The 12,970-nt window shown below is 38.6% G+C and overlaps 1 protein-coding gene across 1 annotated transcript in view; it reads left to right on the plus strand.

Annotated features, from left to right (window-relative positions):
• The window catches only part of sh3rf2 (SH3 domain containing ring finger 2), a 33,377-nt gene extending 22,320 nt beyond the window's left edge, over nt 1-11,057 (plus strand). The window contains 6 exon segments of the mRNA XM_037675068.1: nt 8,939-9,060; nt 9,210-9,380; nt 9,561-9,835; nt 10,072-10,364; nt 10,437-10,732; nt 10,828-11,057. Of these exon segments, the coding sequence (XP_037530996.1) occupies nt 8,939-9,060; nt 9,210-9,380; nt 9,561-9,835; nt 10,072-10,364; nt 10,437-10,732; nt 10,828-11,008 (1,338 nt within the window). The 3' untranslated portion in view covers nt 11,009-11,057.
• The last annotated feature ends 1,913 nt before the right edge of the window (nt 11,058-12,970 follow it).

A 12,970-nucleotide genomic window follows, 5' to 3' on the forward strand; every position in this document is an offset into this window, starting at 1 on the left:
GTAAATTAGTTTATGAACTTTGTCAAGTAAATTTATGATTTGTGCATGCATAGATAGGAATTTGTTTGTGTAAAAAAGATTTGTACAGTATTTGTAAAAAAAAAGAATGTACACAAGTTGCAAATCTTTTTTTGCTAATGTCTGTTAACAGATGAGAAGCCCAAAGCTATGTGTAAAACTCTGCACGTGAATTTCAATTTGCAAGTACAAATTATGTCGATGTCGGTTTATTTCTCTAGCACATAAAAACAACAAAAGCTGACCGAAGTGTTTTATAATTAAGTCAGATTAAAAAGAGTAAAAAAACATCTTGTGCCACTCAGATGCCAAGGAAAAAAATATGAGTCTTAAGCAAAGATTTAAAAGTTGCAACAGTCTCTGATGTCTTTAAGTTATCAAGTAAACTGTTCCATAGTTTTGGAGCAGCATCTGCAAAAGTCTGATCACCTCTGGACTTCAGTTTGGATCTGGGGACATCTAACAGAAACTGGTTGGTAGACCGGAGTGCTCTTACGAGAGTGTAGGTGTTAAGAAGATCACATAAATAAGACGGGGCCAGACCTTTTAAGACTTTAAAACCAAGCAATAAAATCTTAAGATCAATCCAGAAGTGGACAGGAAGCCAATGAAGAGGAGCCAGGACAGGGGTTATGTGTTCATGTTTTCTAGATGCTGTTAAAAGACGAGTTGCTGCGTTGTGGACAGTTTGTAAGAGTGATATAAACATGATTTATCTAAACCAACATACAATGAATTACAATAGTCCAAACAAGAGGTAATAAAAGCATGAATCATGTTTTCAAGGACTCTGAAAGGGAGATAAGACTTCATCTTGGCAATGAATCTTAGATGGAAGAAACTGGATTTCACAACTGCATTTATCTGTTTGACTAATTTAAAAGCACTGTGAAAAATAACTCCCAGATTCCTGACAGTGGAGTGGCTGTATGAAGCCAAGAGGCCAAGAGTGTCAAGGGTGTTAATTTATCAAAGCTGATGACTTCCATTTGATTTTCACCTAAATTCTAAAAATTTAGTTTTACCCAGTCTTTAATGTCATTTAGACAGTTCAAGAGTGGTTCCAGTGGAGTGACCCTGTCTGACTTAATGGGCAGATACAACTGAATGTCATCAGCAAAGCAATGAAAAGGGATGTTATGTTTTCTAAAAATGGACCCCAAAGCCAACATATAAAGATTAAAAAGCAGTGGACCTAAGATAGCCCCTTGAGGGACCCCAAAGATTAGAGGAGCTGCAGATGATGAACATCCCCCTAAATGAACAGAAAAACTCCTGTCAGTCAGGTAAGACTAAATCAGGTAGAATTATGACCGGATTTTTCTTCCTCTTAGCTGCTTGGTCAATGTCACGTCAATCACAAATTTAACAATCCAATCAGAGAACAAATGGGTTTGGCTGTCACTTTACTGTGCCATACATCCCGGATTAGCATTATGTTATGGTTTAGTGGAACAAAAACAAAATCATTGTCCAGATATATATTTCTAAAAATCAAGTTTGGTTACTTTGGGTAGTTTTCAGTCACGTGTCCTGCTATCTACCCTGACGGAAAAAAACATTACTGTGCACAGCGATGATCTGGCGTGACCAATAAGACTGTTATGGAGGTGAAGAACCAGGAAATGTTGAGAGCCACAGGAGTACACTCATTTTTGTAGCAAACATTTGATCAAAGCCAAGATTTGGATTACGTTGTGGTTTTTGATTCAGTTGTTTAGTTCTGAGTTTTGTTGCTTTGGTTTTATGTAATGAAGATTAGTGTATGAGCTATAATAACATAATGAGATAGTGTTGAAAACAGGCTAATGCTGACAAGCTAAATGCTGTCAACATGCTCAGGAAGCTTTCAAACTGAAGCTGACTGTACCGGTAGTTTTACATTTAAGTAAAAAAATCAGATGTGAAATTACTGACTATCTGACAAAAGGAGTTTTGAACTCACAAAATTGATTTACAAGCACAAAATATTTATCACTGGAACGCACTATTTCTGCATTTGCTAAGCTTGATTAGCTCTGGCAGCCATCTTGATTTAGCTTGATTCTGAATGGTAATGAGTTGTAGATGTACATTCAATGTTTACATTTTAAAGAGTTTCACTAAATTCTAACCAATAGTTCATGAAATATTTTGCAAGAGGATGACTCTCAGCTACTACCACATCAAATTTTAGCTCAACGTCTGTAACAGTGACTGAGTTATAGCCATTTTTATGTTGGCTAATGCAGATTAGCTGTTGTCTTTAGTTGGTGCACATCTAATAATTACTTTCTGGAAGTTTCGTTCGCAGACATAGACATCCACAAAAACATGCTTATCACTTCACCTTCAGAGACTGGTGGGAATATGTTTGACTTATTTAGTCACATTTGTTGGGTGAACAAAGTACAACAAAGAATGCGAGGGAGATAAAATATAGAATCAAAGACAAAATGACATATAACTACTAATATGATATTTTGGGGATCTATTGCAATGCATGATGTATTTCATTAATGTTAAATTTTATCCTATAATGCAGAATATGCTTTGGAAATTGTAGTATGTCAGGACAGCTGTTGCTGTGGACATCCTAATAATTAATTATTCTTAAGGCTAGTTCAAGCACAAAAAATATTAACTGTTTAATTAACAATGGATTCTTTCTTTCTTTTTTTTTTAGTTAAATTTCTTCCATGTGACCAAGATAACTTGAGAGTGGAGTGTATAATTAGTGACATGAGACGCCATTTATCTTTGACCCATCAGAATAAATGCAGTCATTTATTTAACAGAATCAATATTTTACATCAAACATGTACACTTGATTTGCTGATCTATTTCTGATTAATAAACTTATTAGCAAGTTCAAATAAGAAGACAACAGAGGATTACTGATGGAGAATAATTCATCTCTGAAGGCATTTAGCTTGATTTACTGGCGAAGAGGTTTAAAGAGGAGAGATTTGGATGGATGGAGGAAAGTATGTTGACCAAGAATGGCACCCTTCATCCGACCCCAGCTCAGCCCCGGTACGCTCGGTGCGTGATGACTCGTGACGACTACCTGAGCAGAAGATAAATCAGTTCCGGAACAGAGGTCCATTTCCACGCTACTTTTCAGCGTCTCCGGTCAGAGTGGCTGAGAATTGTCCGAAGTAGTGTCCAGATACTCCATTCAACAGAATAAGCTTCCTTAGAAGGAATCTTCCTTAGAAGTTGAGAGCATTTAATGCTCGGGGTGAGATCACAGCGAGGCGTGCTGTGAATCCGCTGAAATGGACGGACCCTTGGCTCATGGTCCAAAATCCATCAGCTATTAGAGTAGAGACTGTTAGACCTTAGCCTCATGTTAGTCTGAAAGTTCCATTAAGACTGAAAGTTCCAGTAAGCCTGAAAGTTCCAGTAAGACTTTTAAAGGGTATCCACTTCCTGTTACTTGGTACTTCCTGGTTGGTTAACACAACCAGCAGGGGTGGAGTTTTAGTGATGTCAGAGGGTTATTAGAAGTCACAGACAGCAGAAATGTTTTTAAGAATAGTTAGTAACAGACAGGAAAATATTTTGAAGCAGTGAGAGACTTGCAGGTGCCAGTTCTTATTTACGGTCTGAGAGTTTTAAAACAAAGCACTTCGTTCTCGTAACTTGTTCTCTGACTTCTGACAGACATTAAACTCCACTCCTCATTCAGTCAGAAGTGTAAAATGCACAATTACTTTGTAAATAGACATTTAACTTGTATGATCTTAGTCTAATGAGGTTTAAAAATCATTAATACTGTTTCACAGTTGATTTAAATGAGTGGTTTACTTCAACATTAGAAATGGTATGAACTGAACACACTTTTGATTATCAAGATATTGCAAAATAGTAATGATAATAAAAAAAAGAAGAGTGTTCTTTCAATTGATTAATTCAGGATAAAATTAAATAGTCTCTTGATGAGATAATTTGTATTTCTGGATTCAAATCAATGAAATAACAGTTCCTGTCCCCTGAAGGTCTTCAGAGACAGATTGATGTAGGAGGTCTAGTTCACTACAAAATTATGCAAATCCACCTTTCTGTTTGACTCGTACATGTTTGCGTGTAGAAAGGAGAACTCTAAATAAAGTTTAATGAAGAAAACTGTTTTGTTTTGAGGCAGGCAGCAGCAAGTGCTTCTCTTTGTCACATTGTGTGTAAAGTTATTTATTAAAGATTTATCAGTAAGGTAAGAAAGTGCATGTAACAAAAAAAAATCTGAAAAATATTTATCTTACAACCAATTCAATTAAAGCACACATTTTCCATTAGATTTTTTTATATACAGAATTAAAAGTTTAATGAATGACTTTTTTTTAAAATCAGGAAACCTCTTTAGGGTTCAACATTTCTGCTTCTTCCAGGACTTTTCCATTTTCTGTGCTATGTATATTGGAGGAATTCAGTTTTTTGATGACAACATTAGGAAGTTTAGGAGGTTTCTATTTTACAGTGTCACATTTGTTTCCCCAGCTACTTTCTATCTTATATTCAAATAAAGGGTGAGGTTAATCAGTCTGAATCATATAAACAGCAGCTGTGTATATTTAATGAAAAGGTCTTAAAGCTATCTTTTTCCCCAGATAAAAACTATCTACATACTTAAATGTCCTTCTTTACTGTCAAGATCAGTGAAACACCACTAAAATATATGAATTAGCTTCACAACATCTTGTAAAATAGGATCAGTTTATTTACGTGTATTCTAACATACTTTAGTACAACTATGACAGGTAGTCATGTGGTCTTTTGACCAAAGCAGCAGGAAGTGTATCTTTTTAAGTAATTTATCCTACAGCTTCTAAAAATGTCAGTGTTAAAACAAATTTTATTAATTGAAGCAGGAAATCGATGCACAAGAGAAACAAGAAAAACTAGCATGAGAACTCAAACTAATATCAGACTTTGAACAAATACTCGCAGTTTGCAGCAAATGCAGTCACAAAGTTTCCTAAATTGAATATAAATGACATGTAGTGAACTCTCATTGTAAAACTGTTATAGTAAGCAGTTTTCAAGTTTTTTTATACAACTTTATGATTGCAGTTTCTGTTATTTTCATATATTAATTGGTTTTAAAGAGCTTCTGCCTGTGAAAATAGACTTTAGTTGCTCCCTGGCAGATAGCAGCTCTGCAGCTGCTGAGTCACAACATTTGGAATGACTCCTGAAACATCAACAAAGAACAATTCAATTCAGTTTATTTATGTAGCATCAAGTCACAACAGAAGTCATCTCAGGGCACTGAACAGAAACATTCATATATGCAAAATAATAAGAACTTTCATCTTGAGCGAGCACGAAGGTGACAGTGGAAAGGAAAAACTCCCTCATGAGGAAGAAACCATTAGGAGAAGCAGGCTCAGGACAAGCGACCATCTGCTTCAGAAAGTAACAGAAAGAAACAAATAGTTAAAACAAATGTTTTTTTTCTTTTAGCTGGATTATACAACATCACTGATGTGTCAGAACATCAAAGTTCATGCTCAATAATCCAGGTACAAAATCCAACAATTGTCAGTCAGATCATTTGGACAGTTTCTTCTTTTTGTTGAGAGACCGTTGTTGGATTTTTTTTTTACCTGGATGATTGAGCATGAACTTTGCTGTCTTGAACCACTTTGGCTGTGGCTGCCTGCCTAAGAGAAGTCAACGGGGGAGAGGACAACCCCCAGAAACTATCTTGTCACCAGCAAACTGGTTGGTCCACTGTAGGAGTGTACTGCTTAGTGGGGAAAACAGTTTGTTTTGGACTCCTCAGACTGATGAAGCCCTTCGGATGGAGGGCAAAATGTCTCTCAACAAAAAGAAGAAACTGTCCAGATGACAACAAAGTTCATGCTCAATCATCCAGGTGTCAAATCCAATAATTCTCAATCAGGTCATCTGGACAGTTTCTTTTTTATAGAGATATTTCACCCTCTATCCGGAGGACTTCCTCAGTCTGAGGAGTTCCAGAAACTGCTTCCCCACCAAGCAGTAAACGCCTTAAGTGGACCAACCAGTTTGCTGGAGCTAAGATGGTTTCTGGGGGCCGTCCTGTCCCCCATTGACTCCTCCCAGGCAGCCTCAGCCAAAGTGGTTCAAGGCAACAAAGTTCATGCTCAATCATCCAGGTACCAAATCCAAGATGACCTGACTGAACATTGTTGGATGTGTCAGAACCATAAAGATAAGGGTTAATAATTAATTGAATCTTTAACACACAAAACAAACATTTTAGTTTCTTGACTATATACTAGAATTAAGATCTAGGTATAATTTTTATTCAGGTTTATATTTGTGTGTGCTAAAATAGATGCTTAAGTTTAAACATGACAAATCTTTAATAATGGGGTGATACATGTGCCTGCAGGGCACAGCACATGTATCTTAACTTTCTTTTTTCACTGTACAGCCTTTGACAATAGTTCTTGCACTGGCAACAACGTAATTACTACTCCTCGTGTTTTGGAACTGCAGCACAGTCAGATGCAGGATCCAGACTTCAAATGGGAAACATCATGCCCACAGGCCAACATTAATGCTTAAAGTAGAAGCTGAGTGTTGATGCTATAAATAGCATCAATGAACGTCATGAAAAAGATAAAAAGCAAAAGCAAAAGGCAAGAGTTTTTTTTTGTGTCTTTATAAACAACAAGAAGACGTGGATATGTGAGAGGAGTCTATTTGATATACAAAGCTCATTAAGCCACTTCACATGGTGTAATGAGGGGGATTCATCTATTCTACACACTGGCTTGTTAACGGAGGACTCACCTTTGCGTCACTCTGTCACTCACCACCGATGATGTCAGGGCTGACTCACAGCCTGCCAACTTCAAGCCTGTCAAAACTTTCCCAGCTCTTACCCTTAAGCTGAGAAACTTAGATCATAAAGATAAGATTCTGAAGAAGTGTGTGTTTGTCTGTTTTTATGCTTTGTTCTACATGACTTTGAACGTCTATCATCTTGGCAAGTTGAAAGTAAGATTTATATAACTATGATATAAAGTCGGGACAAAGTAAAGGAAGAAAAGGGTTTTGCTGAAACACAAAAGGTTTTGACAACAAAGTCCATGCTCAATAATCCAGGTATACAATCCAACATTTTCAGTCAGGTCATCTGGACAGTTTCTTTTTTTTTGTGCTGAAACATTTCGCCTTCGATCTGGAAGGCTTCATCAGTCAAGGAAACACACAACAAAATGGATTCTTCTCCCAACAGCTTACTCCAAAGTGGAACAAACCAGTTTTGTTGGTGCTAAGATGGTTTGGTGTGTGAAAAATATCACAATATTAAATGGATCTTTCTGTGGTCACTACACCCTTGTGTCGTTGTAAAAAATTTTTGAAAACTGTACACTCACCCACCAGTTAAGAAAGTGCTTCTTTTATTTTATCTTATAAGCAAATTCCTGATGTCTTGTGCAAAAATGATCTCACTCTTTCTCTGAAAAAGTAATAATTGGTGAAGGTGGGAGTGCATCAAGGATCGGCTCTGAGCCCCTTCTTGTTTGCTCTGGTGATGGACCAACTAACAGATGAGGTCAGACAGGAATCCCCGTGGACTATGATGTTTGCAGATGACATTGTGATCTGTGGTGAGAACAGGGAACAGGTGGAAGAGAACTTGGAGAGGTGGAGGTATGCACTTGAAAGAAGAGGAATGAAAGTCAGCCGTAGTAAGACAGAGTACATGTGTGTGAATGAGAGGGAGGCTGGTGGAACAGTGAGGCTACAAGGAGCAGAGGTCACAAAGGTGCAGGACTTCAAGTACTTGGGGTCCACTGTCCAGGAAAATGGGGAGTGTGGTAAAGAGGTGAAGAAGACAGTCCAGTCAGGATGGAGTGGATGGAGAAAAGTTTCAGGAGGGATTTGTGATAACATGGTGTCAGCAAAAGTCAAAGGAAAAGTTTACAAGACAGTGGTGAGACCAGACATGTTGTATGGTCTGGAGACAGAGACATGGACAAAAAGACAGGAGAAAGAACTGGAAGTTGCAGAAATGAAGATGTTGAGTTTCTCCTTAGGAGAGGAAGATGGGTAAGATTATGAATGAGATCATCAGAGGTACATCACAGGTTGAACAGCTGGGAGATAAAGTTAGAGAGGCCAGACTGAGATGGTTTGGACATGTCCAGAGCAGGGACAGTGGGTATATTGGTAGAAGGATGTTAGAAATGCAGCTGCCAGGAAAAAGACAAAGAGGAGATATATGGATGCAGTTAGAGAGGACATGAAGGTATTTGGAGTGAGGACAGAGGATGCAGAGGACAGAGTGAGGTGGAGGAGGATGACTCGCTGTGGCGACCCCTGAAGAGGGAAAAGCCATAATTATAATAATAAGTTAACTATGGGTTTATTTAAGTGGATTCTTAAAATTAATCCTTTCTAGATGTTCATCAATGACTACTTTCTACAAGTTTCATAAAAAAAATTCTAGTGGTTTATAGGATATTTTGCTAATTACAGTAAACAACAAACAAACAGACCAGAGAACCCATATTGTCTTTTTGGAGGTGGACGATAAAAATTATAAGAAAATCTGGCTTCTCGAAGGCAAAATATACAGCAAGCAGTAAGGGAGCTCTCAAAACTTTTGCCGTTGTTGAATGTCAATGTTTGTGCGAGTTAAAAGACATCAAGTTGAACTATTTAAATGGACCTCAGCTGAAGGGATTCCTTCACAGTGACTCACTCTGAATTTACATGAATTAACATCAAAATCTAAATAAGTCGTTGAACTCGTGGGATGACGTTTTTTTGACGTCATCTGTTCAAACCTGCTAGAGTCTTGGGTGTTCTTATAAAAAGATATGGTTTCCCTATATGCAGATGTGCACTCGTGTTTTAGATTATTTTTTCTCATAACGCTCCATGCGTCAGGCTTTGCATTCCATGTGATAACTATTACACATTTAATGTATTTAAGGGGGAAAAGAAGATGACCAGCGGAACGCCGCCTACAGTCTCCATGGCTCTGGTGAACCCCCAAATGCCCTCTGCCTCTGCAGACGGCAAGAACTCCTCCACGCAGCAGCTCTCCATCAGCGTGTGAGTCACAGTTTAGCACATTGCATTAATGGCGTGATAATGTGGAGTAATATGTGCAACACACAAACGCCTGATGTAAAAATGCAGCACAGACTGGATAAGCATCATAAAATCTGTGGCGTTAAAAGTACTTCAATGTGTGACTCCAGGTGTGCTGTCCAGTACTCCTACAAACCTCGACGGCTGGAGGAGCTGGAGCTGAAGGCAGGAGAGATGGTAGGAGTGTATGGAAAGTTCAAGGAGGGCTGGCTGCGTGGGCTGTCGCTCAGAACAGGCAAAGTTGGCATTCTTCCCAGCAACTACGTCACCCCCGTGCTCAGGTGAGAGGCTGTGCTCTTTTAAGTGCTTATGGAGTCAGAGATGAACGGTGACTTAATATGTACAAGGACATTGACACCCGTAAATGCAAAATCAGTGTTTCAGTGCTATACTCAGATAGATTAATAGAATTAAGCAGGTTCAAGCTCAGCTTTTCATAACATGTCTTTGTTTCACTTCAGAACCTCAGCCAGAATTATCGAGACCAAAGCAGCTAACGCGTCCTCGCGGTACAACACGGTGTCTGGAAAGAAACCCACAGCAACAAAGAATCCTGCTGTGGTCCTTGCACTCGATAGGGTGACAGGTGATGGAGCGATGTACTCACCGGGACAGGTCTCATCTGTGCCAAATGGAGCACAGCATGCGATGTCGTCCGCTGGCGCCGCAAAACCGTCCTTCTATGGGAGTGCTCAAGGTTGGGACACTGTGAGGCGAGCTTTTAACCCACACAGAGGTGAGCGTGAAACAACGGTCAGATCCAACAATTTTCAGTCAGGTCATCTGAACAGTTTCTTTTTTTTGCTGAAACGTTTCACCTTCCATCCAGAAGGCTTCATCAGTCAAGGAAACACACAAAACTGATTCTTCCCCCCAACAGCTTACTCCAAAGTGGAACAAACCAGTTATGTCCGTCAGATCATTGCTTGATTTCATCTGAGGTTGAATATTTTACTTTCACTTCTTTTTCAGCCTCCAACCGTCCTTCTCATATGTCCACTTTCAACATGCCGTCCAACTCACAACCTTTTGCACAAGTTCAGGCATCGGGTTACTCACCTGCCCTGCAGAGAAAGAAGAGCATCATCAGGTCTAGCTCTAAAAAACCACACGGCTGGATGACTGAGCCAGCAGCGCCCTCTGCTGCTGCGTCAATGAAGGAAAAAGACTTCCTCTTAGCCACATTTCACCGTCCCAGACAGCCTGTAAACACACCTCAGTCCATCCTGGTCAAACCTGACGCACGCAGATACAATACAGACAAGGTAATGTTCGATTTGAAAAACAATCACGAGAGCCAAATCACGTGTCAATGTTTATATTTTGCTCTTCCACAGCCGCAAAAGTCGGTGCGGTTTCAAGTAGATGAAGAATCCCCTCCTCCAAGACGTCGCACCTCCTCGTGGTCGTCAGGAACCCAGCTTCACCTCAACTGCCGTCCAGGACTCTCGCCTTTAGAAGTATGGGCCCCGTCGCTCACCATGGGAAGAGATGGACCAGGGATTTTTCTCAAAGAAGGAAAAGGTCCAGTTCTCAGGAAAGGCCTTGAAACGGCCATCTCAGACATCAATTCCAAACCGCTACACTCACAGCCATCGCTGTCAGCCCCATCAGCTCAGTTCAGCCCCATCAGGTAAACAGGGTTTGGATTTTAGTCCACACAACTAACAAAACAGAGATGGATCGTATTGATTTTGACTCACTACGTTTTGTTTTGCTTTCTTCCAGGCACAGAGTGATCGCAACACATTTAGCCCAGATGGACTCAGAGCTCAGTCTGCTTCCAGGAGAGATGGTCCTGGTCCACAGACCCCGGCCTGACGGACGGGTCCTTGTCACACAGGAAAGCAGTGGGCAGACGGGTGTATTCCACAGCAATATTCTTCAGATCCTGGAGAGGCTCAGCTGACTCTGTATTTCTGCTGCTGTTGTATAAACGTATATTATTTCTTCGTTCAAGCTGCCAAATGTCCTCAACTGAGCAATTTGTGTTTGGGTCCAACAGTTAATCCTGTCAGATAACAATCGGAGGACTAATGTTGGCTTTTGGTCCTGAGAGCGTGGGAACATTTTCTGGAGAAACATTTTTATGTTCTTCAATGTGTGTGTGCATGTTTGTGACACTTAAAAGACGTTGCACTGAAACTTTATGACTTTGTTGTTTTATAACCGTGTTAAACACAGTGATGAGTGCCTTTGTCAGAACACACTAAGAAAAATTATATATGAATATATTTAGAGAAATTAAACTGTAAAATATCTGTACAGATTAAATGTTATTAAAAGTATAGTTCCTCAACATAAAAAATATTGTGTCTTCCATCTGGTGTCACTAGTAACCAACATGTAAGCATCGTTTTCCATCAGCATATCTTCTCATCATCTGCGTGCACCTAAAAGTTGTTTAAAGCCTAGAAGACAGAAAATGTCACCTGTTGACATGTGTTACTTGACAGATTTATGCATTTTTTTAAATTAATGCAAGTGGTGTGTTTCAGCAAATACTCAGACAGGGGCAACAGCAAAACTGGACAAGAAAAGCGCAGAATGTCTAGCAAGAATAATGTGGAATTTCTAATGCAGATAGGTTAATTACTTAGTAATGGACTTTTTTTTTATTGTAAAAAGCAAAGAATGGCTGAGACAGTGGATATTAGTACCATGTCAGCTACTGCAAAAAAAAAAATAAAAAATCAGTGAATCTGAATATCTGCAAAGGTAACATTTGTAAATCAACACTGAACTTCCACAACCTTTGGATTGTTAAAATAAACTGGTAATCCTAAATCTTTATATTTACACCCATCAGTTGAAGGTAAAGCTCTGTCCTACAAAATACAATGTCTATAAAACTTTAAAAACATTTCCATATGCCTAGACTAATTTAGGATTACTTGAAATTTGGAAAACTGTTATGTATATTAACAACTCAGTACCATATAATAAAGATATCAAGGTTCAATGTGACTTTATTGTCATTCACATCACATGTACATGAGGTGGTATGAAATTGTGTACTCAAGGTTCCACTTACACCCAAAAATAGCAAAATATGAGGTATGAAAATAAACAGTATACAAGGATCTAAGATACACACTAAACAATAATAACGTAATATAATACGGTGTATTAAACAGCAGCCTGAACATGAGTTTGTTGTGAGCAGATGGGTATGAATACAGCAGCTTATGGGTAAGAAATCAGCAGCATGGAAAAAGTGACATATCTCCATTTAAAGTGGCATTACAGTGATTTTTCTGGTTATGGATTTATGAGTCTAACAGCTGATCCTTGTTTAGCCATAAATGTAATGATATGAAGGTGAGTTAGCATTTGCCCATTTGCAAATACAGGTTTTGAAACCAAATATGTTGCTATCCAGTTTATGTGTTTTACCAGGATGTCCTTACTTTTTCCTGATTTAATATGTCAAAAGACAGTCTGAACATATATAACAGCATGAGTTAAAAATTATAATGAGCCCCATTATGATACAAAGAAAGAGCACATGAAGTCCCTCTGCTTTGAGCCAATAAAATGCTATACCAAGCAAAAATGGAGAAAAATACTTATATTTTAAATAAACTTAGTCTCATGTTTCAAGCATAGTGATAACATAACTAAATTGTACTGCAACATATTGCCATCTAATTCAAAATGATCCTACACGGTGCCACAAACAAATTGTTGTAGTGTCAACATTTCAGACATCATTGTTCAATTTGTAGAATAAATTTAATGGGTTGTCAAATTACAAGAGATCACATCTAAACTGACACCAAGCAGTATTTGGTGACATGCATGTTAACGAGTATCAAAGGAGCCACACAATTACCTATACAGTATTGACCTTATATATATATATATATAT

Source organism: Nematolebias whitei, chromosome 4 (assembly GCF_014905685.2).
Source record: "Nematolebias whitei isolate Nwh7 chromosome 4, NemWhi1, whole genome shotgun sequence".
Lineage (NCBI taxonomy): Eukaryota > Metazoa > Chordata > Actinopteri > Cyprinodontiformes > Rivulidae > Nematolebias > Nematolebias whitei.